General features: G+C 40.2%; 1 protein-coding gene across 1 annotated transcript; it reads right to left on the bottom strand.

Annotated features, from left to right (window-relative positions):
- Positions 1-8110: 8110 nt before the first annotated feature.
- Positions 8111-9460, bottom strand: LOC130461466 (uncharacterized). Its single transcript, XM_056829579.1, has one exon. It carries the CDS (start codon positions 9458-9460, stop codon positions 8111-8113), a length of 1350 nt encoding a protein of 449 aa, XP_056685557.1.
- Positions 9461-27637: the final 18177 nt, after the last annotated feature.

Raw genomic sequence — 27637 nt, 5'->3', positions numbered from 1 at the left:
AGTGGAAAATGGGAAGTCGCCTGGTTTTGTCATTCAAGAGGATGGCACGTTAAGGTTTCAGGGAAGATTATGTGTGCCTAATGATGAGAAGTTGAAAAAGAGAATTTTAGAAGAAGCTCATAGTTCACCATACTCGATTCACCCTGGAGGAAATAAGATGTATAAGGATTTGAGGCAAGTGTATTGTTGGAGCAACATGAAGCAAGAAGTGGCAGAATATGTGGCTAAATGTTTGACATGTTAGAGAATCAAGATTGAGCATCAAAGACCAGCAGGTTTGCTGCAACCTCTGGATGTGCCGGAATGGAAATGGGATTCAGTTTCAATGGATTTTATCATAGGTTTACCAAGATCAACCAAGGGAATGAATGCTATTTGGGTCATTGTTGATCGATTAACAAAGTCAGCGCATTTCTTAGCAATGAAGAGCAATTCGAGTTTAGATCAACTTGCTGAACTATATGTGAACACTATTGTGCGATTGCATGGAGTGCCTAGCTCGATTATTTATGATCGTGATACGAGGTATCAATCAACCTATTGGAAAGAATTGCAGAAAGCTCTTGGGACGAAACTTAACTTCAGTACCGCATTTCATCCAACGACTGATGGACAAACAGAACGCACTAACCAAATTGTTGAGGATATGTTGAGAGCATGTGTTTTGGATTTTCAAGGGACGTGGGAAAAGTTTCTACCTATGGTTGAATTTTCATACAACAACAATTATCAGGCCACCATTGGTATGGCACCTTACGAAGCACTTTACGGAAGGAAATGTCGAACACCATTATGTTGGAGTGATATCGATGAGGCGCGTGTTATAGGACCAGAATTGATTCAAGAAACTACTGACAAGATTCGTTTAATCCAATCAAGAATGATGGCAGCACAAAGTAGGCAAAAGAGTTATGCAGACCAACGAAGAAGACCACTAGAGTTTGAGGTTGGAGATCACATGTTCTTGAAAATTTCGCCAACGAAAGGAATATGAGATTTGGTCAAACGGGAAAGTTGAGCCCAAGATACATCGGACCATATGAGATATTAGAAAGAGTAGGTGCAGTAGCATATCGACTAGCTTTACCAACCGACTTGGAAAATGTGCATAATGTGTTCCATGTGTCGATGTTAAGAAAATATGTTCCTCATCCTAGCCATGTGATTACGCACGAACCCTTGATGTTGCGAAACAACTTAACTTACGAGGAGAAACCAATTGAAATTCTAGAACGAAGAGAGAAACGACTTAGAAGCAAAGTAATTCCAATGGTTAATGTCTTGTGGGCTAACCACTTGACATCTGAAGCTACATGGGAAGTCGAAGCGCAAATGAGAGCGAAATATCCCCAGTTATTCGTTTAGAAACGATAAGATGTATGAATTTTAATATGTTATTTGAATGACTATATTATAATATTATCCCGCCATGTTTGTATAGCGAATAGAACGATAAAGTATGAATTGTATGATTTCTATGAATGGCTATAGTTCGACTGAGCTCCAGTTTCGAGGACGAAACTTTTTCTAAGGGGGTAAGGATGTAATACCCCGAAATTTTAAACTCGATTTATTAAAATTAAAAATATTTATTAACTTGATTTCGTTTTAAATAAATTACGAATAATCGAATTTCGTTATTTTAATCGTTTTTACGATTTATTTTAAACGATAAATTTATAAACGAAAATTATTTATTTTTCGTTAACGATAATTTTTATGAGAAATTATTTTAATTAAAAATTTTTATTTTTAGCAACTTCCAAAAATAGCAACAATTTCTGAATTTTGGCCAAATATTGTAAAATTACGAAAATACCCTCAAGAAACCAAAAATTACTTTTTTTTTTCTTCCCTTGCTCTCCACGTATAAAACAGGAAGTCAAGACTTCCTTCCTTCCCACAATTCAGTCCAAATGCAGATACTTGGACCCCAAGCACACCTCCTTGTTCATCACACTTCACATATACAAATTCAGAAATTAAGATGGAATTTCAATAACAAACCAAATACAATTTCAATTTCAATCTCACTCCTTGATTTTCTGTGATTCAATCCAATCAACCACCATCAACCACCGTCTACCACCACCGCATCCACCACTGACCACCACCACCATTCTCACCACCACTCAACCACGATTTTCTGTGATTCAATCCAATGTTTTGATGTGTTTTATGGATTATGGGATGAAATATGATTTGTTTGAATTGTTTCTTATAATATGATTTGGTTGAGTTTTCTCATAAAATTATGTTTATGCAATGCTTTGAAAGATATGATATTTTTATTGATCCCAGGATCAAAATTATGTTTTATGAGCTAAATGAGTTATGTTATTTCAACTGAAATACAAGCCAAGGCTTGGTAAAATTACATACAACATGATAAATGAAAGTGAAAGACCTGGTTTGTCTAGCATTATATAAACTACTATCTTCCTATCTACCGGTCATGCATGCACCACGGACACCTGTCCACCCATGGATTACGAGCCCATGCTCCCATGGTTATAAGCCTAGGCTCGGGGCCCAGGCCCAATGTTACAGTTCGATGATGAGCCCAGGCTCTTATGGGTCCAGGCCCAGTGGAGAATTCCTTCACGGGTCGTACTTGCCGACAACTAGCATGTTAAATTGCAAAGTTTATGAATGAATTAAATATGATGTTTTATTAAATGTTTTACCTATTCTATTCTCCCTGTGTTATTAAATAAAATGAATTGAAATGAATTTACGCTGCTAGAATAGTTCGTTACTAAGTCTTCGACTCACCGTTTCGTTTTCTGTTTTAGGTACTGATGGAGACGATGGACACGAGTAATGGCGAGGAATTTTCACTTTAATAATATTCACCTAGTTTATGCTTAAAGTTTTAATAGTTTAATTAAAGACTTTTAGTAAGTTATGTACTTTTATTTTGGTAATATAAAGGATTATTATATATATTTTGGAGTATTTAATAGCTTATGATTGATGTTTGCCTTGTAATTTCCAAAAATAAAGTTACGACAGGTAATGTCCCGACCAATTAGGTTAATTCCGCTGCTAATTATGCTTTAATAACTGAATTAGAGGTCGGGGCGTTACACAAACGGATCATTTATGACTTTTGGCAGCCTCTTCAAGGTCATTCAGATCCTATCTCTCCACCCCCCCCAGTTTCGGCCGACATCTACTGCTGGTGCAGATAGGGGGAAACGTAAGGCGGCAGACATTAGCGTGTCTGACGATTTGGACGATCGGGTTCCATTGTCTGAGGTGTTGCGACCCCGCCGACTCCGGAGAAGAAGAATGGATTCTCCTAGCCCTCCTCAATCTCCCGTGGACGCTGAGGAAATGTTTGACGTCTCTCCTCCCTTGTCTCCGCAGCAAGATGTTGGGTTTTCTCCTTCGCAGCCCATCCTCTTGGATGAGCCAGAGTATGAGTCGGAATCACCCTTAAAACGTACCATGTCTGGTATGCCGACTGAATTAGAGTCTCAAAAGCGCCAGAAATTGGAGGAGCCCTCTCTGATGGTGTCTGACACCGTTCCTACTGGGTCTGCTTTCAGCCTGGGGAATATATATGGGAGATATTGACGACTTCATGGATAGCATGTCGCCCATCGCCAAAGTTCCTCGGATGTCGGTTTCGGACGAGGTGTGTCAGCAACTAGCCGGACCTTCTCAGCTGTCTGAGTCTGACTCTACAAAGTCTACGGAATTTGTGTCCATGATCGATTTGGCCCGCCGCTGGTTTGGTGGGTCTTTTCTTCGTGCTGATGTTCCTCATGGTCCTGTGCCAGATCCTCTTGGCATGACTTTGTACCACTTCATGAAGGTATCTTATCTTCTTTTTTTCTTTTTTTTTTTTCTTTTTTTATCTTCTTCTCTCTGACCCTAATTTCTAACTTATTTGGCTTCTTTCTGTCAGACCTACGAGCATCTAGCTATTCATTCTGTAATGGCTTATCATGAGAGGTCAACTGCTGCAGAGAGGCGAAGGCAGTTTGAAGAGGATCAGAGGGAGCTGGATCAGGCCATTGAAAAGACCAAAAAAGCGGGTGAGCAGATGTAGACTAAGATAAAGTCTCTCAAAGATCAGATCATCGCCAAAGATGCAGAGCTCGCTAAGAGGGCGGTTGAGCTGGCTCAGAAGGATCTTGAGATTAAGGCGAAGGTTGATCAGGTTTCAGTTGTTGTTACTGGGGCCAACTCTGTGAAGGGCAAGTTGACTGTTCTGGAAGGCAAACTGAAACAAGCTGAGATAGAGAGAAATTCCCGAGTGGATCCAGAGGTGCACAAGGAGAAGTGAAAATCTCGGTGGAAGGATGGTTGTCGTGATGCAAGGCAGAGTTTTCAGAAAGTCGATCCCTCCTTGAAGTGGGCAGACGTTCTAAAAGCCTTTAGGGAGGGAGCCTACAAGCAGTCGTCGGCTGAGGAATCAAGGGAGTTGGCGGAGTTGTCTGCCAAGAAGGTTGCTGCTGCCAAGGAGCGTCAGACAGAGAAGGATGCTGCTGATAGCACCAAGGCTCAGGTTGCTACTACCAAGTCTTCTGGTACTCAGGCTATCAAAGTCAACAAGGCCTCGTCGGCTGAAAACGTGGCAGACAAGACGTCCGTCCCCTAGGAACTCGGGAAGTTGTCTCCCAAATCGATGGGGTCTTGTGAAATCTGACGACCTTGTCCTCCCTTAATTTTGCTTCTTTTGAGCTTACCATCTGCAAACAGTTTAAATCGTTTTTTTTTTGTGTTGCTGTTGTATGGTTGGTTATATTGTCTGTCAGGGGACAGCTGCCAATCCATTATTTTCCGTATTTTGAGAACTTTAATTGTTATCTATTTTTTTGTAAATTTTTCATCAGTTATCCTGACTGACTTAATGAAGGGTTTATAAACTTATCTTTCGTTTGTATTGTGGGAAATATCGTCAGACTCTTATTAGTAGTCTTCTGCATTTCTAACTTCCCTCAGAATAGAAATATTGTCAGACCCAGATGATGTATGCCTTTGAATATATTTTCTTTGGCTTTTGTGAACTGTGGAAAATACTGTCAGACCCAGACCATCCATGAGTCTGACTTTCCTAATTTTTCCCTTGGAAAATTATTTCCTTGATATTTATGAATCGTGTGGAAAATATTGTTAGACCCAAATCATTTATGAGTCTGACTTCCCTAATATTTTTTTTATATATATATATTATTCCCTTGGAATAGAAATGAGTTTTGTGGAAAAATTTTGTCAGACCCAGATCGTTCAAGAGTTTGACTTTCCTATTTCCTTGCTTGGAAAATTATTTCCTTGATATTTAGGAATCGTGTGGAAAATATTGTCAGACCCAAATCATTATGAGTCTGACTTTCCTAATTTTTTCCTTGGAATAGAAATGAGTTTTGTGGAAAATTTTTGTCAGACCCAGATCGTTCAAGAGTCTGACTTTCCTATTTCCTTGATATTTATGAATCCTGTGGAAAATATTGTCAGACCTAGATCATTCGTGGGTCTGACTTTCCTTTTTTTATAATTTTCTTGCAAGGAGGGTCTGAGCCCATTTTCATTTGATGTAGAATATTACAAGCTGACTTACTGCTCCCTTGGAGCATACATCGTAGACCTAGTATATCCTACACAAAATATTTCTTAAGTACATCAGCGTTCCAGTGACTGGTGACTTTTCTTCCATCCATGCGTTGGATTTTATAGGTACCTGGCCTCTTCTCTTGGTATATTTCATAAGGTCCTTCCCAATTGGCACTCAACTTGCCTTGTGTTTTTGCTTTTCCCGTGGCTGCTGACTTCCTGAGAACTAAATCTCCGACCTTGAGAGGTCGCAACCTCACTCTGCGGTTGTAATGTCGACTGACACGCTGCATTTAAGCTGGCATCTTAAGTCTGGCGGCGTCTCTCCTTTCGTCAAAGAGATCTAATTCCTCTCTGAGTCGTAATTCGTTTTCCTGTTCAGAGTAGCACCTTACCCTGAAGCTTTAATCCCCTATTTCCACTAGGAGGACAGCTTCCGACCCATATACCAGGCTGAAAGGGGTGTACCCAGTAGACTCCTTTTCGGCTGTTCTTAGTGCCCATAGAGTTCCTGGAAACTCTTCAAGCCATTTGCTTTTTTTCTCTTCTACTCTTTTCCTCAAGGCTCCCGATATCTGCTTGTTGGATGCTTCGGCTAGGCCGTTGCTCTGGGGGTGGCAGACAGCTGACTTAGCTATTTTGACCCCAAACTGGTCGAGCCATTCAGTCAGCGGAAAGTTGTCAAATTGTCTGCCATGGTCCATTACAAGGGCTTTTTGGATTCCAAAACGGGTGATAATATTTTGCCATATGAATTTTCTGACATTATGTTCGGAAATGTTTTACAATGCTTCAGCTTCAATCCATTTTGTGAAGTAATCTACTCCGACAATTAGATATTTCTTTTGCTATGTGGCCACAGGGAAGGGTCCCAACAAATCCAATCCCCACTGGGCGAAGGGTAAGGGATTAAGGATTGGGGTCAGATCTCTAGCTGGCATGTTGATCACAGGGGCGTATTTTTGGCATTTCTCGCATTTCTGGACCATCTCCTTTGAGTCTGCCACCATTGTGGGCCACCAATATCCTGCTCTGAGGGCTTTGTGTGCCAAGCTGCGTCCTCCGATGTGGTTCCGCAAATACCCAAATGAATTTCTCTTAGTATGTAGTCGGCGTCTGATGGGCCGACACATTTGAGAAATGGAGATGAGAACGACTTGCGGTATAGCTCTTCATTGATTATGCAGAAGTGCGCCGCTGTGCGTTTGATTCTTTTCAAGGTGTTTCTGTCCTCTGGGAGGCTTTGTTCTGTTTTAAAGGCGATAATCGGATCCATCCAAGATGGGTCAGTATTGATTGGAAACGACTCAACTGCTTGCTCTTCGATGTATTTTGTTTGTCGGACTTCGACAAATACTGATCTGTTCACGTCTGCCAGACTGGAACTTGTAAGTTTGGATAGGGCATCTGCTTGGATGTTTTGACTTCTGAGGATTAGTTGTATTTCGAATGAACGTAGGTTTGCACTCAGGGCTTTGATTTTTGCCAAGTAGAGGGACATGTTTGGATGTATTGCTTCATACTCCCCTCTGATCTGATTCGCCACTAATTGCGAGTCTGTTTTTAGCAAGACATGTTCTGCTTCCAGGGTCAGACATAGCTCTAGTCCTGCGATTGCTGCCTCATACTCTGCCTCGTTATTGGATGCCTTGAAAAAAAAATTGTCTGCGTATTCGATGATCTTCTTTTCCGGGGAGAGAAGGACAACGCCAGCTCCAGACCCGTTGACAGTAGATGACCCATCTGTGAAGACCTCCCATGTTTTCTGAGTTTCATCAAGTGTTTCTTGGTAGGAACATGCTGCTAGTAAGTCTGCCAATGCTTGGGCTTTTATTGCAGCCCGGGGTTGAAATTTTATCCCGTATTCTGTCAGCTCTAGGGCCCATCTTTCCGTTCTTCCTGACTTGTCAATTTTTTCGACCGTTTTTCCCAGCAATTGGTCTGTCAGGACGATTATTTGATGGGCGTCAAATTATGGTCTGAGTTTACGAGCCGCAATGATTACTGCGTAAGCTACCTTCTCTATCACTGGATATCTGGTTTCTGCTGAGATCAACGTATGACTGATGAAATAGATGGGTTGTTGTTGTCTGTCATTTTTTGAAGCAATACTGCGCTGACAGTCGCTGGGCTGACAGCCACATAGAGGTATAGTGTTTCCCCTTCTGCAGGCCTGATTAGGGTGGACAAGCTGGCTAGGTGTGTTTTCAGTTGGCTAAAGGCTTCTTTCTGCTCTGCTCCCCATACCATATATTTAGTTTTTAATTCTTTGAAGAACGGGATCCCTTTGTCTGACGCTTTTGAGATGAAACGAGAGAGGGAGGTCATCCTCCCTGCTAACCTCTGAATATCTCTCTTGGTTTTAGGCTCTGGCAGATCCATGGCTGCTTTGACTTTGTCGGGGTTTGCGTCTATCCCCCTTTGGCTGACCATAAAACCTAAGAATTTTCCAGATCTAACCCCAAAGACACACTTCTTTGGGTTCAATTTCATTTTGTATTTTCGGAGGTTGCCGAATTTTTCTCTGAGGTCTGCAACATGTTCTTCATCTTTTTTTGCTCTTGACGATCGAATCGTCTACGTATACCTCAACATTCCTTCCTTTCTGATCTGCGAAGACATGGTCTACTAGCCTTTGGTAAGTTGCTCCCGCATTTTTCAGACCAAGCGGCATCATGATGTAGTTGTATACCCCTCCACTGGTTATGAATGTTGTTTTTGCTCTATCATTGCTGTCCATGAATATCTGGTGGTATCCAGAGAAAGCATCCATGAAGCTCAGAAGGGCGTGACCACTAGTGGAGTCTACGAGTTGATCTATTCGAGGGAGAGGGTAGCAGTCTTTTGGGCATGCCTGATTGATGTTAGTGAAGTCCACACACATCCTCCAGGATCCGTTGGGATTCTTTTCCATGACTATGTTTGCGAGCCATTCTGGGTATTTGCAAGGCTCTATAAAACCTGCATCTTTCAGCTTCTTGACCTCCTCTGCCACTGCATTACTCTTCTCTGCCGAGTAGTTTCGTAGCCTTTGTTTGATGGGTTTTGATCCCTTTAGGACGTTCAGCTTGTGGGTGACTGTTTTGGGATCGATCCCTGGCATGTCTTCCGCCGAGAACGCGAAGATGTCTTTGTAGTCTCTCAGTAGGTTGACAATCATGATTTTTAGATCTGACCCCAGGTCTGTACCTATTCTAATGCCCGGCGGGTCTCCTCCTTCTTCAAGGGAGATGTCCTCCATCTCGGTGTTTGTCTGGGTCTCCCCATTGTCAGGTCTGCCCTCAATATCCGTCATCAGGGTGGATCTGTTTGATTCAACGTCGGCTGATTTTCTTTTGGTTCCTCCATAAGCTTCCTGAAGGTCGGACTCTTCTTCAGGAGAGTCCTCCTCTGTGTCAAAATCTCGGCGGTTTCGGGTTTTGACTGCGTTGTAATCGCATTGGCGAGCTGACTCTTGGTTTCCCCGTAGTTTTTCAGGTGTGCCAGCGTCGGATACATATAACATCATCTGGTGGTAGGTTGATGCTACGCCCTTGACCTTGTGGATCAATGGTCTCTCCATTATGACGTAGTAGACTGTCGGCATGTCGACTACTAAGAATTCGGTTAAGTTATTTCTTGCGGTCTGCCGTCTTCCGATGGTTGCGGGGAGTGTTATCTTTCCGTCAGGGACGACAGATGAACCATTGAAGTTGATAGCAAGGAAGTTGACCTTGGCTAATTGTCTGGGATCAATTTTAAGCTTGTCGAATGCGCATCTGAAGAGTATACTGGCCGAGCTCCCTCCGTCGACCAGAACCCTGTGGACAGTGTGATTGGCTATGTCTACTGATACCACGAGCGGGTCTTCGTGGTCATATGTTATTCCTCGGCAATCATCGGTCGAAAAGCTCATTGTTGGAACCGCCGGGAGGGTGTCTGCGATCGCGCTAAAGTTGACTTGGTGTCTTAAAGTTCGGAGGTGTGTTTTACACTGATGGGTTGATCTTGTCCCTCCATGAATGAAGAAGACATCTGGACCTTTCTCGTCTGAGTACTGCCTCTAATTGCTTTTGGCTTGGATCTGAGGCGTTGATTTGGGGATCTCTTTGGCTTTCTTCTCCTCCCTGTGATCTGCAAGATACTTGGCTAAATATCCCTGTCGGATGAGATCTTCTATGTTATCCTTTAGCTGGATACACTCCTCTGTCAGATGTCCATGATCGTCGTGGAAGTCGCACCACTTGTTTGGGTTTCTCTTGGCAGTTATCATCCTTCGGGGTTTCTCCCATCTGGTGTCTGCCCTGTTTAGAGCGAAAATACGACTTCTTGTTTCTCTATCAGATGTACATGATCGTCGTGGAAGTCGCACCACTTGTTTGGGTTTCTCTTGACAGTTATCATCCTTCGGGGGCTTCTCCCATCTGGTGTCTGCCCTGTTTAGAGCGAAAATACGACTTCTTGTTTCCGATAGGGGTGTGTAGTTTCATATTTTGGTTGTAACCTGGGGGCATCCTTTCTGTCGGCAGTCTGTGTTCGTATTGGGGACTCATTTCTAGCTGGGGGTTTTTTGTTTTTCGTTGCTACCGTCCCTTTGTTGTCTTCCTGCTTGTCTTGCCGAAATTCCATTCTTCAGTTCTGATATAGCTTTCGGACAACTGATAGGCCTCTTCCAGAGTGGTAGGTTGCCTCATCAATAGCTTATTTCGGTATTCACCCGAGCGGAGACCACTTTGCAAAGCGAAGAGTGCTACGTCGGCTTTGACACAGCTGATCATCGTGGCTTCTTTCGTGAAGCGGGCCATGTAATCCCTCAGACTTTCTTCTCTGTCTTTGAGTGACTGCCATCAACTCATGGGTTCTTTTTTCTTTGCTGTAGTTGCTGATAAACTGCAATCTGAATTTCGTGACAAGGTCTTTGTATCTCCTATTGACCCAGGTTTTTGCTTGAGGAACCAGGTCTGAGCGATACCGGTTAAGGTGGTCAGAAAATATTTGCACCAGGTGGTTGTTGAATAGGGTTGAAGGTACATATTCCCTTCATATGCGGCTATGTGTTCCCGAGGGTCTGCAGGTCCATCGTATTTGATATGTGCCGGCAATTTTACTCTGGATGATACTCTTTTTCTACCTAAGTCCTTCGAGAAAGGAGAGTCTTTTGGAGTCATTATTTCATTTGATGGTGTGTCTGATCCTTCGATCGGGCTGGCTCTTCTCTCTCTCCTGGATCGAGGTGAACCGTGCACTCTCACAGGGTTCCGGGGCGGAGGGGATCTAGGTCTCCTGGGGGGAGTTCTGGTCCTCCTTCTTCCTTGGACAGTCTGGCCGACCCCCTCTGGTGGGGATCTTCTTTGTCTAACGGGAGAGCAGGTAGTATCGGTCTGCTGATTCGGGGGAATACGTTGTCCTGGTCTTTCTCTGACAGAGATTATGTGTCCCAGGCGGTCCAGAACTGATCCTCTGGTCATTGCTGACCGGGTTGTATGTGTTTGAGTGATCGGTGGGGGTGTTTCGGATCGGCTTGTGTATAAGCCGTCGGCGCAAAGATTGCTGCGCTGTTGTATAGCGACCGCGGGAACGATCTCTTCCACTTCGGGAAGGGGTTAGAACTATCTGATGGTTGGCAGACAATGTTGGTGTGGTGCCCTTAACTCTATTTGCCTGGGATACGCATCGCTGCATGACTTCCATGGCTGCTGCGATTTGTGATTCGGTCGGGAGGGTGTCTGCTCGCGAGCTGGTCTCCCCTCTCCTAGTCGACCTGGTGGTTCTTGTTCTCCTGCTTTCAGAGGTTCGATGGGTCAACGGTTCTGCGCTTTGGGAGCGTGTGGACTCCGAGGATGAGCAACGTAAGGTGCGGGATATGGCCATTTGGTAAGTTTTTTCCCCACATACGGTGCCAAATTGTTTCGGGTGTAAACAATCCCTTATGAGGTAATTTGTCTGATTGGAAAGAGTCACAATGGATTAAGTAATAGCAGATGATTATCTTAATTATAGATGAATGTCTTAAGCTTTTTGAGCAATGTGATTAGTAAAATGTAATAAATGTGACCTGCCTCCCACAGATGGGAGACAATTGGTATTTATAGGTATAATAAATACAATCTATTGGGCCGTTGGTTAACTTGGACCTGGTCTATCTGGTGGTCTTTGGGCCTTGGACTCAAGAACTAGAATTCGTCATTTATCCACAAGGTCGCTTGGAATCTTCTTCTGGGCCGAAGAGATAAATGGGCCTAAAAGTCCTGGTACTAGTTTAGGCCCCAACACCTTCCTTTTTTTGTTTGGTGTATTATAAACATCCTAATTCACTTTGGTTTTTTGCTTTATATTTTTGCTTTGGTATTCAGGACATACTAACTTTGACTTTGGTGGTATTTAAAGACTTGTATGTCTACTTGGGTGGCTCAAAAAAACTTTTTTGAATATAAGTTGATATTTTTATTCATATTTTTTTATTAAAGTTTTCTTTGTCGAGATATGTAAGTTGATTTTATTAATTTCTTTATTTTTGTAATGTTACTCACTACGTCTTTTTAAAAAAAAATGTATCACTTGCACAAGCACATGGTTTTAGGAAGCCCGGCCATGCAAAACTCTTATTAAATAATACAAGTGAGGGGAGTAGATAATTTATTTGTTGAAGAAAAATAACAATGAAAACCATGATAGTAATAACATGTGAGAGATGATGGTTTTTTTAAAAAAATTAATTAAACTGGGGACCATAAAAGAGAGGACGATAACAAAATATGGTAAAAAATTACCAAATGTAAAATCGATTGTGATACATTTAAAAAAAACAATAATAAAATACAAGTGATATATTAAAAAAAAAATTAGAGGGAGTAATAAGCTTCCTAATATAGTTGAATGAGAGTTAAGGAATAGGGTTTGTTAATTGGAGGCCACCCCAGCAGATCCGAGATAAAAAATGAAAAGAGAGAGAAAAAAAAAGAAACATGAGAGGCCGAAGTTTTCTAGAGAGAGAGTGAAAACCCTAAGTTGGTCTAGCCCCCTTCACAAGCTCAATTTGTTCACATATCTAAGTTTTGCCTTGCAAAACTCTTCGTCTTCCTCCTTGTCCTCTTACCGGAAAGAGATTCCCCAAAAAATCTCTAGACTAAGCCTTAATAGGGGTAATTATGGCTTCCTTGGCAGCAGATTGGTGCCTCGTTTGTATCGAGGTGATCTTCCTCTTTTTCGTCCTTCAGATTGCCTTCATCAGCAAGGCAAGATTGATCCAAATGTGGAGATCGATGCTGAGTCACTAGATCTTGGGTTTTTCAACAATAATGATGGTTTAATGGGGTTAATTAAAGGTTTTACTCCACTAATGCATTTTTACCGTCCTGTTTGGGCCAATGGAGGTGCTTATCCATTTGCAGGAGCAATAAGATTTCTTCTATTTCCAAAAAATGTCGCAGGGAAGTCCTTCTCTATACTCTTCTTTGCCTTTTCACTCTAATTCTGTCATTTATTACTTGGGTTCGCGTTTTTTCAATGCTTGCATTTTGTTGGGTTGTGTTTCGGTTTTAGCTGTGTGATGATTACTCAGTTGTTGCAATTTATTTCTGGCTTTCTAGATCCTTCTGTGGTTGTTTTCAATCTTATGTGGTTTTTTCTTGCAACCATTAGTATTCTTAAGTCTTTAACTCAAGCCTATAAATACTGGTCTTTTTTCTTCAGTAGTAGCACCTTCTCCACGTTTTTCAGTCTTCGTCAAATTAGCTCTGTCTTTTCTTCCTGTGTGTTTGCAAGGTTAAACTTCCCAATTTTAGTGAAAATTCCCAGTTTCAGTCCTAGTCTTTGGGTTTTAATGTCTAACAACCCTGTAGTGCCTAGCTATGCCTCACTTCTTAAGAAGAACCCTTCTCCAGTTTCCAATGAATCTCAACCTACCAGCTTACCTAGTGATCCAGGTTCTTCCAGCTTCTTCAGCCACCCCACCCATAGCTCCTTTCTCTTGGGAGGTAGCAGTCTTAATCATGATTCCAATCCCCCACCTAAGGACAGTTCACACAGTAATGCACCACAGGTTCCTGGTTCGAATAGTGCCACCACCACCTTAGATGCCCCTAAACTTGACAATGAGCAAGTCAAGCTTATGGAAGCATCCTGTCTGTTTGGGAAAGTATGGGGGGAATTTGTGCCACAAGCTGCTGTTATAGCTAGGATGAAGAAAGACTGGTCTTTTTTGAGGGGTGAGGTTTCTCTTAGGTTCATTGGGAATTGTTGGTTTCTCATCAAATTTTCTAACCCCCTTGACAAGGATGAGGTTTGGGAGGGTAGACCTTGGTTTGTGCAGGGTCTTAATTTTGTTCTCTTGCCTTGGAGAGCCTCCTTCAAAGCTCAGTTTAGCTCCATTACCCATGTGGATCAATGGGTGAAAATCCCCTTTCTCCCTACTGAGTACTGGACTTGGCACTACCTAAACCAGATTGCCAGTTGTGTAGGTCAACCCATCAAGCTTGACAAATTCACTTCTGAAAACACTGAAAAGGGACAGTTTGCTAGAGTTTGTCTCAACCTTAATATAACCAAGCCTGTGCCTAGGTCTATCACTCTTAACTTTGGTTATGATATCCAGGAGTACTTTCTGTCTTATGAAGGTGTTTGGGAGGTTTGCCCTCTCGGTGGTGATCCAAACCACTTTCTGAATGCTTGTCCTAAGAGACCTCCTCCCTGTCTTGAGCTGGTTGTGGCTCAACTGGACGAGGCTAAACTGTCCATGGGCATGCCTGGGGATAGTGGAGGGCAAGCCACTCCTTCTGACTGGCTGGCTGTGGTGCCAAGAAGAAGAGCCAAGCCCAGGAGTAATACAAGGAAGTCCCATGCCAAGCGTTATCATCATCCTCCTCCTGTCCAGACTAGACCTTTACACTCCCCTTCTCATGGTTTGGGTGCTGGTTTGCCTGTCATTCCCCTTGCCAACAGCTTTCAGGGTCTACAGGATTTCCAAGTGTCTACTGGAGACACCATTACTCTCAATCCTCCTGCAGTTCAACCCTATAAGGATATTCTGCCGGATTTTGACCCACTGGAGCTTGCTCCACTTGGTGTCAAGGATGTTCAGGGGGATGATGAGCTTGATATGGACTTGGAGATTTGTGATGGTGATGGTTTTGATGAGAATGACCCGATTTTTTCTGACTGCGCTCCTCCCATGGAAGCTGAGAACTCTAAGAGAAGGAAGAGAGGTGATGGTGATCTCTCTCCTTCTCCTTCTGCTGGTTGACTTGTGTGTCTCCTTCTACTACTTTTTGGATGTTAAATATCTCAACACATCTTTTTGACCAGTTTTTACTGGTAGTTATGCCTTTAGGGTTTAGTAGGGATATGCTTAGCTTGTTCTGCTGGTTTATTTTCTCCTACAGGTTCTTTTTTTTCTGCTTTTGTAAACCTGTAGGTAGCTTCTTAGCTAGGCATACTACTACAGTAGTTAATCAGCTTCAGCAATCTTGCATTGTGCCTAATTGTAATATTAATGATATTTTGACTTTAATGGCTTTTGATCTGAGTTGGCTATCTTTATTTTGTTGTTTGCCTTGGCTTCATGTTATCTTGGACTTTAAACTGTGGAACAGTTCTTTTGCCTTGATCAGAATCAAGGTTAGACTTTGGACCACCTCTTGGTTCCCTTTCAAATGGAGGAACCTAAGTTTCAGGAAGCTCTTTGCTTGGTGCCTTTTGGTTGAGTCCAAAGATAGCCATTGGTTCATCTCCTATGATGTAGTAAGAAACATTGCATGTTTCCTACCTGAGGACCTTTTTGATCTAAATAACCATCACCTCCACATGTCAATTTGGTTCCTTTTCTTGGTGTCTTGGTCAACTTTTCAAATGTTGTTTAGTAACTTCTGGCTAACTTTCAATTCTGTTTTTTGTCTTCTCAGTTGGTATTTTACTCATACCTTCAATGCTCAAGTATGGCGTTTCCACTCCTGGACTTCGAACATTTTTTGCTCCTTCTCCTGGAATGTCAATGATGGTCCTCTAAACTTTGTTTATGTAATAAGCTTTCCTTTTCAGTACAAAGTTGTTGCTTTAATTCGTTTGATCTTAGCCTCCATTGCTTGGGCTAACTGGAACCGGACTTTGTTCCGCTTTGAAACATATGGGCTAAAGGCCTCTTATTTGTGCTAATTCATAATTATGAAAATTCTCACATGGAATATTCAAGGAGGTAAAAAACTCCAAGCAATTGGTGATATCAACCACTACATCACCACCTTTAAACCAGACATTTTATTCATTCTTGAAACTATGACGACTAATTCCACTAGTAGAAATGTAATCAGAGGTTTTCGTTTCCAAAAGCATATAATTATCAACCCTATGGGGCATAGTGGAGGACTTTGGGTCTGCTGGAATAACGACTCAATTCTGGTTCAAAACTACACGCTTGTGGATCGGTGTGCTCACCTTAACGTATTATATAAACCAACTAACGACCAGATTCTAGTATCAGGGGCATACTTCCCCGCTCAAAACCCAGATAAAGACCCTTTCTGGGAGTCAATGTCTACTTTTTACGAAAATATCCACACCCCTTGGATTCTAGTCGGCGATTTCAACGAACTTTTACAACCTTCAGACAAGCTCGGGGGTAACCCTGTCACTCAAAACCAATGTCAAAGACTTCCCAGATTTATCAATAGGATCAATGCTACAGACATCGATTGTCTGCAACAGTCTTTCTCCTGGAAATCCCAATCCCACCCAGGATTATATCAACGACTAGATCGAGCCATTGCTAGCACTAGCTTCGCCCACAAATTTCCGAATGCTTTTATAAAGTATGGTACCTTCACGAGCTCAGACCACGCCCCCATGTTCTTCGACACAAACTCAGAGGCGTTACCGTCTAACAGAATCTTCAGATTCCAGAACTCGTGGACTCTGTATGAAGAACCAACTAAAATTGTTAAACAAAAGTGGAACTCAAATATTCAAGGTTCGAGATTCTTTAGAATAAGAACCAAACTCTCCAATATTAAAGATGACCTAAAATTATGGGCCAAGGAAAGATTTTCCCATAAAACCATGCAACTTAAAGCAAACGCAGAGAAAATCCAAGAATTGGAAGATAAACTGATTTCACAACCTTTCAACCCTATATGGAAAAATCACCTTTTCAGAATGCTAAAGCAACGAGAAAGAATTCTTATTCATAGACAGTATGCCTGGAAAAGCGCAGCAAAGAAAACCTGGCTTAACCAAGGCGACAGGAACACCAGATTTTTCCATCAGATTATGAAGCATAGAGCGGCTAGAAATCATATCTACAGACTCAAAAATGAGGACAATGCATGGGAAGAAGGTCAGGAAAATGTTCAAAAAATTCTTTACGAATCTTTTAAAAACAGGTTTAAGTCCTCCGTCCAAAATGGTAGGACTTTTAATCTAGATTTTCTGCCACAATTAGTTACTAGTGCAGAGAGTGAAAATCTAGTTGCCCCCTTCTCTGATGATGAAATCAAGGAGAGTTTCTTCAGTATGAATCCACTTAAGGCTCCAGGATCAGACGGGTTTGGTCCGAAATTCTTCCAAACTTACTGGAAAACTATTGGGCCAGAGATCTCTTTAGCGATCAAGAGTTTTTTCTCTCATGGTCATCTACCGTCGTTTCTTAATCACACACTGATAGCCCTTATCCCTAAAAATGACAATCCTGAGAATCCCAACCACTTTAGGCCAATCAGTCTTTGTAGTACGATCTATAAGGCTATCTCTAAACTCCTAGTCACTAGGCTAAGCCCTTTTCTTAAGAAACACATTAGCCCCTTTCAAAATGCCTTCACCCCTGGTAGATCAATTCACGATAACCTCCTGCTGGTGCAAGAAATTCTGAATGTTTTTAAAAAATCAAAATCGAAAACTGGCTGGTGTGCGCTTAATCTAGATATGGAAAAAGCCTACGATAGGATAGAATGGGACTTCCTATGGGTAGTTCTAGACAAATTGGGATTCCCGGCAACCTAGATCAACTGGGTTAAAGCAACGGTCACAACAGTATCTTACTCCCTTAAAGTTAATAACGAGACGACCAAGTTTTTTACCCCATCTCTAGGGGCTTAAGACAAGGCGACCCTCTTTCGCCGTATCTCTTCATCATCTGTATGGAAGTCTTTATAATTATGCTTAACAATGCTAGTGCGAGGCCCAGCCAGGGACTGGGGTTTAAAATTGCTCCGCAGACCGCTAAAATTCCATGTCTGATGTTCGCAAACGATAGTCTACTCCTTTGTAAAGCCACAAACTCTGCTTGCCATAACCTTCTAAAAATCATTACTGATTTCTGTCAACTCTCGGGACAACTCGTCAACTTCCATAAATCGGCTATTATTTTCTCAAAGAATATCACTCATTCAAAGAGAGACTCTCTTTCTAGCATTTTCAACATGACAAAATCCATGTCGCTGGGTAGATACCTGGGCGCCCACTTCTCGTGATTCACCCCCACCAGAGCAGACTATCAACGCATTCTGCAAAAAAATGAAAACCGCATCAACTCATGGCAGGCCAATTTTCTGTCTAAAGCAGGAAGAATGACTCTCATTCAGAGTAACCTCGAGTCGCTTCCAGCCTACATCTGCTCCTCCTTCCTGATTCCGCAAAAGCTATGTCATCAAATGGATGTTTCTCACCGTCAATTCTTTTGGAACCAAAACAGAACAGGGAATGCACTCCCTCTAATCGCCTGGAAAAAGGTCTGTCAACCCAAGGAGCAAGGGGGTCTCGGCCTACGAAGAACTTATCCGCTAAATAGAGCCTTCATAGCTAAACTTGGTTGGAAAGTCCTAACAGACGAAGATAATATGTGGGCTAAAATTATGCGTAAGAAATATCTCCAAAATAACAATTTTTTCTCAGCAAAAAAGAAATCTAGAGACTCGCCTATCTGTTCCAGTATTCTGAACCAAAGAGAAATTCTTAGAAAAGGTATAAGGTGGAAATTAGGGAATGGAAACACCATTAATTTTTGGAAAGACAATTGGATTGGTCAATACGCCTTGGCTGAGTTTCCGGGTATATCTACGAATCTTATTGACAATAGTAAGACGGTAAGCTTTTTCATTGACGAGACTAAAAACTGGGATATTGCAAAGTTATATTCAGTTCTTCCTCCTGATGCGGTCCAATTGATTAGAGGAATTCCTATTCCTGTCAACAACCTACAGGACATTCCCATCTGGGGCTGCACAAATTCTGGGGACTTTTCAGTTAAATCTGCAACCTGGCTTGCTCACGACCTCCCCAAAACTGACGACAAATGGAAGTTTAGATGGATCTGGAAGCTTAATATAGCTCCGAAACTGAAAATTTTCCTTTGGCAAATCTGTCATAAAAGCCTCCCAACCAAAGAAACGCTTTTCCATAGGAAAATCATTCCTACAAATTGCTGCCCAAGATGTAATCAAGCTAGCGAAAACTTAGATCACCTATTCCTCCATTGTGAACACTCAAAAAATGTTTGGACTCACAGACTCACTAAAAACTAGCTAGAATTCACCTTCCCTATGACCGATTTTTTCAAAACCCTAGACTACCTCAGACGAAACCAGGTTGCTCTTCGCAAATTCATTAACCTATGCTGGATTATTTGGAAGGAACGTAATGCCTTAGTTTTCTCCAACACGAAGGTCTCTACTTGCCGCTGTTTCTTCAGAGCCCTCAATACCTTTAAAGAATGGGAACTCAGACTCCTTATTGACTCTCATCAACTTAGAGGTACCCATTTCACCACTCATTCATCTTCTCCTAACCAATCATCCACTTCTACCACCATCCTTGTGAGGTGGTTCCCACCCCCCACAGGCGCCTTCAAACTAAATTTCGATGGTTCTCGCAAATCTTCGTCAGCAGCAGGAGGAATCATTATCAGAAACAGCACCGGGACTGCTATCGAGGCTAAGGCTTTCAACTTCGGCAACTCTCAAGTCTATATGGCCGAAGCCCTGGCCCTTCACAAAGGAATCCAAGAAGCAATAAGACTAGGTATAAAGGATATTCACATCGAAGGAGATAATCTACTAGTGATTAACTCTTTAAAAGGTACTTGGAAGCCCCCTTGGAAACTGCAAAACATTATTCATGACAGCAAGATTCTCCTTCAGCTGTTTGACTCAGCTCACATCAGTCACATATACAGAGAAGCAAACAAAGCAGCAGATTGGATTGCTAATGTAGGTCATCTTATTTGTAATCCTATGTGTATTTCCCCGAACTCCACCCCCAAGTTAGACGAAATTGTACAGAGTGACTACTTAGGCTACACCCTTGTGCGAAGTGGTACCTAAGTTCCTTTTTCTTACCTTTTAAAAAAAAAAAAAGGAATAGGGTTTGTTAAATAAAAAAATGGGCTAAAACTCTAAAAGTGGTGAGGCCCAAGTCTTAGGGAGAAGTCATTTGTTCCGTTGGCTTCATGTGACATATGGTATGGCCTAATTTGGAAAAGGTGGTCGTAATAAAGAATTGCGATGAGTTGTAACCTTATTGAGATTAATTTGAAAACACACATGCATTACTAGCAGACTACTATCAGTCTAAGACAGACGTCATACTGTATATATACGGAAAACGGTCTTCAAAATTTGGGCACAATAAAACAGGTTGCAGAAAAAAGAAATACAAAAAAAGGAAGAGCAATAGTGGTATGTATTATAGAGAAATAGAAATAGAAATGGGGGATTTCAAGGTATCTTCTCTTTTTCATAACACATAAGCAGTAGTAAGTGATGAAGGAGACTGATCAACAAGAAGACAGACTTTCTAATTAAGGCTATATTCAACACTCCAATTAAGTTTATGTGTCTATCGATAATATAATCAATCCTTTCTACTTATTTTCTTCAGTTACTTGTCAAATCATCCCTTGCGTCACTACATACTCAAACCCACCTATCTATGAATCCAACCTCTGCTTCTAGCTTTTCTAGCCTTGTCGTTCTGTCATTCTATTCTACCAATTTTTATATATTTTTTTCCTTTTTCAAAATCATACGAAGAATATACCAAATATAATTAGCGTCCTTATTAATAAAGTGTATCGCTATTCGACGTCCGCGTACGCTAAAATCGTCCGCATTTTTTATATGAAAAGACGAATTTGCCCTTATAAAATTCTATGCCATAATAATAATAATAACTATTTGTAAATTATTTGACTTTGTTAGCATTTGATTTATATAATAATAATAATAATAATAATAATAATAATAATAGTAAAAAGTTTCATAATAATAGTAACAACAACAATAATAATAATAAATAAATAAAATATAATAATATTACGAAATTCACAATAATAATAATTATTATTATTATTGAAATTCACAAATGTTAAAAAATATATTACGAAATTATTAATGTATTTTTTTTAATTTAGGGGAAAATAGCATTTATACTTAATTTAAATCAAACAATTTTTTTTTTAAATAAGAATGCCGCCCAAAGAAGGAGGCCGGAACCGTGGTACAGCCGCTCAGAACTAGCGGTGGCGACCATGGCTCAACCTTGCAAGATCTGCGGCTGGGCCATGGTTGCAGCCGCTGTTTCTGACCGGTGTACCACGATTTTGGCCTCCTTCTTTGGGCGGCAGCAGGGATCGAGTAGACAAAAAAATGGAACAGAGCAAGACACGGGTGTACGGCGGCGGGGGTTAGGGTTAGGGGTGGTCGGTCGTTTTGGGTTAGGGGTGGTCAGTCGATCTGGGTGTACGGCGGCTTGGGTGGTCGGTCGATCTGGGTGTACGGCGGCTGAAGTAGCGGTCGACTGGCCGGTCGTTCTGGGCTGCGGGATTTCTCGTGGAATTCGTACCCTGTTGCCGCACGTAATTGGAAGCTCTAAGCCATGGAGTGCCGCCCTAAAATGGCGGCAGCCACCATGGCTCAGCCGCTGATCTTGGGTGGCTGAGCCATGGTGGTTGCCGCCATTTCTGGGCGGGCACCATTGGCATAGAGCCACCAATTGGGCACTGTTTATAATATATATTAAAAAAAATCCTTTTCAATTCCAAATTTTGCACCAATGTACAAACCAAAAAGAAAAAAGAAGTTTAATCTTAATTATTTCGTTTATAATCTTAATTAATATAAATATTGTAATTGAAAAAAAAATTGTAAGAATTTTTTTGTTTAAAAATACAAGTCACAAACTTTTAAATTATTTATCATTTTCGATTCATAAAAATTGTAAATTTAGTTAACAAATTAGTCATTTTTTAAAAATTGTATTTATTGAAAATTTATTAATTAGTTTTTAAGTAAAGGGTATAATTGTCCTTTTAACATTAATACGCGGGCGTTTTTAGCGAAATAGGACGTCGATTAAAAATCCCCTTAATTAATGGGGTGATGAATTGATACTCCATTATACGAAGCACAAGACTATGTATGTCGATAAGGTTAAAAATTATGCTCAAAATTAGTGTATTAGTGGTCATTAATTCTAGGAACATGAATATTATTATTGGACAGTAATGTGTTAGTGCATTATTCCAAATTCTAGCAAAGTACTCCATTTGTATTTTAAAAAGAGATACACTTTAATCGGCATGTATTTTTAGGAAAGTGAGTTAAATTTATTAAAATAAGAAGAAAGTGGGGTAGTGGTTGAATTATTTATTATAGTAAAAAGATGATGTGAGTAAGTGTGAAACTACAAAAAAAAAGAAATATTCATATAATTGGAGTTGGGACCAAAACATGTCAAAAAAAAGAAAATGTATATCTTTTTAAAATGCGACCGTTTAAGGAAAGTATATCTCTTTTTAAAATATGGAGGGAGTAGTACTTCATCCGTTTAGTACTTCATCCGATTCTTTATTGTTGCAACATACCCCTCTACACGGTACTTAAGAAAGTGTACTTGACTGAGGCCACAACCACTTTAATCACATTACTTACTTCATCTTAGGTGTAAAATTGTAACTTTGGGTAAAAAATATTTCCATTTTAAGTGTGTTGCAACTATATTGACATTTCCATTTTAGGAAAATGTTGCAACTATATAAAAATGGACCAATTGTCTATTGGTTCAGTGGTGATTGAGGCTGAACTTGGTAGGGAGAACCCGTGTTCGATCCCCCGCAACAACAATCGGGAGGGAACTGTAACATATCCACTCAGAACTCGCCCCGAATCCGGATCAACCCTAAGGGTGAACCGGATGGTATACCAAAAAAAAAAGAGGAAATATTTTATAATTGCACCATTTGCAAATATACATTATTCACACACTCTTTTATCAAATATTTTGTGATTTATACTTAACGAATTATATAGTCATGTGAGATCTTGTTATATCTGTCTCGATATATGTTCTCAAAGTATCAACTATATATTATAATTTTAGCTAATTTATAGTAACAGATATTAATGGCTAAAGTTTTTCATTGACAAGCGTAAAACGTTAAATGGTGCAATAATAACAAAACAGAGGAATTATATTTTACGAGCCTATAAAAGACCTTTCAATATAACTTAATTAATTAAATTAAATTAAATAATAGAATAATTTTGCTACATCTTTCCCCCTCTCAAATCTCTATTCTAATTTCAAACAGACTAGTACGTAGTATCCTACTATCATTGCCATGGAAAGTTGGACGTTTATAACCACCTTAATTACACACTACAATGACGTTCGCACGTGTGCGAACCCTACTACGTGCTTTTGTTTTATTTTTATTTATATTTTACAAAGAAGACTCAATACTTATTTAGTTTGGCATTCCAATCTTATAATTCGAACCAAGAGAACCAAGGAAAAGGAGAAGTGAGAAAATAATTAAAGGGTGAACGGTGAGCCCTATAAACAAATTCTTTTGGCACATTCCATCTCTCAAAGTAAACTTAAATATAATATACGATCCCTGGTTTTTTCAGATAAAGTTCGTAATGTTATCCAAATCAAAATTAAACGTGATTTGTCTTAGTTTCCCAGCTTAATACTTTTTGGGACCTAGGGGATACTGTTAGGGGAAAAAAAAATGTACTTCGGATTTACTAATATTTTTGTGACTACACTAGCTAGGGTTGGTCATCGCCACTGCAAAAATCGGACCTAATATAAACCAAATTTTATAACATTTTAGCTTATATTTAAGGTTTCACTACAAGAATTTGTATCTTTAACGACAACCTAATTACGACGGGTCAAAAATCCCGTCGCAAAAGCCTTTTGCGACGGGGTTAACAACCAAACAATGACGGGAATAACCGTCGTAAATGTCTTTTACGACGGGTTTACGACGAATTTACGACGGGATTTCTATTAACGACGGCCACCTTTTATGACGGGTTCGCGACAGGAAATCCCGTCGTTAATCAAAGATTATTGGCCTTTCGCGACGGGATTTCCCGTCGTTAATAGTACAATTTCTTGTAGTGTTTAACCTTTAGTTTTTAATCGTTTAATTATGACTTTTTTTCACCGTTTGGGAACTCATTCTTCTTTACCGATCATGTAGAACACACTACAAGAATTTGTATCTTTAACGACAACCTAATTACGACGGGTCAAAAATCCCGTCGCAAAAGCCTTTTGCGACGGGGCTAACAACCAAACAATGACGGGAATAACCGCCGCAAATGTCTTTTACGACGGGTTTACGACGGATTTACGACGGGATTTCTATTAACGACGGCCCCCTTTTATGACGGGTTCGCGACAGGAAATCCCGTCGTTAATCAACGATTATTGGCCTTTTGCGACGGGATTTCCCGTCGTTAATAGTACAACTTCTTGTTAATTTGTGACATTTTGAAAGGTTAGGTCCTTAGATTAAAATGTTAAAGTAAATCCAAAGTTTGAGTAGTAGTCTTTTCGTTTCTTCACCTTTCACACTACAAAAATTTATATCTTTTATGACAACCTAATAACGACGGGTAAAAATCTCGTCGTAAAAGGGTTTTTGCGACGGGGATAACAACCCAACAAAGACGGGAACAGCCGTCACAAATGTCTTTTACGACAGGTTAACGACGGGATTTCCCATTAACGACGGCCCCCTTTTATGACGGGTTCGCGACGGAAAATCCCGTCGTTAATCAACAATTATTGGCCTTTAGCGACGGGATTTTCCGTCGTTAATAGTACAATTTCTTGTAGTGTCAGGACCCCAACTTTCCTGTTTCACTTTTGAGACTTCATTTATGTTTCCATGTATTTCCATTCTATATATCTATATATACTCCCTCCGTATTTATCTAAAATATAATTTTTCCTTATTCAGTGATATGGCGTCGTCGCGATGTCATACACACACATTTTTTTTATTCCGTCCTCATATTAAAATGTTGTTCAATCAATGAACTCATGACCTCTGATATTTTAATGTAATTTTTTATCCATTACTGCAACAATATAATATGACTTATTACTCTAAAACAATTTAAAAATAAGAAATTCGATCTTATTAATGTATAAAACTTTAATGCCAAATTTATGTATCTGATTAACAATTTATGATAAAAAATTTCTTAATTTTTGTTCAATTACTAGCTAATGAATCATATAATTTTTTTCCAATTTTTTTTTCTTCTGGATTTCCTATTAAAAAAGGTTTCCCCCATTCTCTCTCTTTGTTCTTCATCTGTTAAAAAAAACGCATTAACACCAAACAAGGAGCTTTGTCCCTCTTTCTCTTCCTCCACCACCACCAAAAACCACCACAAATAGCGCCCTCTGCCTACCCCCAACTACCCCTAAACAACAACACTTTCCTCACCGACGCCTCCGAACCTTCAACCTTCAATACCCACCATGAATGGTACTCCTCCAACCTCGATTCTCTCTCTTTTAACTCTGACCCTCTCTCTTTCTCTGAATCGTTGTCTTCTTCACCTTCTCTTCTGTATTCATACTCCTCTGCTTACTCTGATTTCGCCACCACGCTTACCGCCGCCAATGTAATTGTGGGAGTTATCGACACCAGGATCTGACCGGAGTCGAAATCGTTCGACGATTCAGGCATGCCGCTGGTGCCAACTCGGTGGAAGGGCGAGTGTGAGTCAGGCCCCGAGTTCCCTTTCTCCTCTTGCAATAAGAAACTCGGCGGCGCACGAAGCTTCTCGCACCGACGACGTCGTTTCACCTAGGGACACCTACGGTGACGGGATCCACACAACGAGTACTGTCGTTGTACGTGGGACACGTGTCGAACGCTAGTTTGTTGGGGTACGCTAGTGGGACCGCGAGGGGGATGGCCATCGAATTCTTCGCCGTCGTCGAAAGTCTTTGTTGATAATTTCGCCTTGGTCCAACATTTGACCATGGTGGTATAGAGTAGTGTAGAGTAGTATATTAGACACACAAAGATAACATAGGAGAGAGAGGGAGGAACTGAAACAAGAACAAAAAATAAAATTGTAAATGAAGACTTGTCCAAATCAGCAAAAAGATTTTAAAATATTTATTCAAAAACTCCAAATCAGCAAAATCAAATCAATTCGCAAATTGTTGACTTGTTTTTCCGGTTACTGATCATGAGGTCCATTAAAAGAAAATGGGTATCAAATGTTGGATCAGCTAGGAATACCTCATAGGTGGGACTGTGAATAGATTACCGGGCAAAGGTTGGATTATTAAAATTTAATTTTCCATGATTATTTTTATAAATGATGTTGGTATGCGGGAAAATGAGAATAAGGTTCCAAAAGTTAAAAATAAAAAGTTCGAGTCCTGAAAGGTAAAAAAACCAAAAGTTGGACCTCAACTTTGACTTAAGTCATTAATCGAATGTTAAAGTTTACTTTTTTGTATCTTTTTTGGTTTTTAATTAATTATTGGTATAGTTACCGGCGAGTTAACCTAGACCAAAAATGGGGATGAGGTCTCAAAAGGTACAAAAAATAATCAGGGTCCTAAACGTTGAAAAGACTAAAAGGTTAGAAGTAGAACTCAATTTTGTACGACCCATATCGAAGACAAACAACTTTGTATGAAGTATTTTATAATTGGAAGATTATTAAGTCGCTTGATTTTGGCCCCGCTGGTCCGACCCGCTCTGAGTCTTGTCCGGTCCATATTTTCTGTATTTTTTTACCTTCCATTTTTAATGTGTAAACTCATGTGAAGGTGGGATGTAGAAAGAGGATAAGAAGATTCTTTGGTGAATCAGAAGTAAGAGTTTATTGTTAAGTCAGTCAAAACAAAAGAAACAAATATTTAAGCAAGTTATTGTTTGTAGTTCACGACTCTCTGGTCTCATCTGCAAACATTCAAGACAAAATAATAGAAGAGAGAATAAATGCATGATGTTACATACTAATGCATGGATGCATGGATATATATATATATAATAAAGACATGAATGATGCATGGCACACATGCATGCATGCATCATCAATCAAACATTATAAATGTGCAAAGTAAGACATTATAAATAAATGAAGCTTTTGTTAGTTACACTTTAATGGTGAACCAAAGGAAATAACAGTATGTCATGCTTATGTCAGCTTTTCATAAATCTGAAAAAATAAAAATAAAAATAAATTTAAGAAAACAAAAAGTGAGACTGCAAAAAACTGAGTGTAAGTATCAGTTTCAGTCTCAGTCCCTCCCTTGGGAAGGAAGTCAGTATAGTAAAAAAGATTAATATTTTGAACTTGAGTTTCACTCTTCACACTAACTCTATTACGATTACTCCGCATCAACGACCGCAGGAGACATCTACAGTTTTAAGTACACACTGATCCCTATTACTTTCCTCAAAACACTCAAATTTTTTGGAATTACTTTTTTTAAAAAAAATTATTTGTTCGATCTATTCAAACTTATGGGTGATGATAAAGGTCGCAAGTTGCGACAACATTTAGTTGTCGCAATCTTACATGTCGGAGTTTAATTGGTACATATAGGCGCCACGTAGGATATGAGTCATCATAATATTTTTACTATCAATGCAAAAAATTTACTATGAAAATATGTAAATAAGGTAATCGATATAAAAAAAGAAACAAATTAGAATATTAAGATTTTCCTACTTTTATTTTAAACATGTATAATAGGATATATAAGTTAAATATTTTAGATTCCAATTTAAATCATGACACATAAGCATGTCATGTCATCATTGTGACAC

Source organism: Spinacia oleracea, chromosome 5 (genome assembly GCF_020520425.1).
Source record: "Spinacia oleracea cultivar Varoflay chromosome 5, BTI_SOV_V1, whole genome shotgun sequence".
Lineage (NCBI taxonomy): Eukaryota > Viridiplantae > Streptophyta > Magnoliopsida > Caryophyllales > Amaranthaceae > Spinacia > Spinacia oleracea.
Note: the sequence above shows the minus strand (reverse complement) of the source record. Positions and strands in the feature narration are given on the sequence as shown.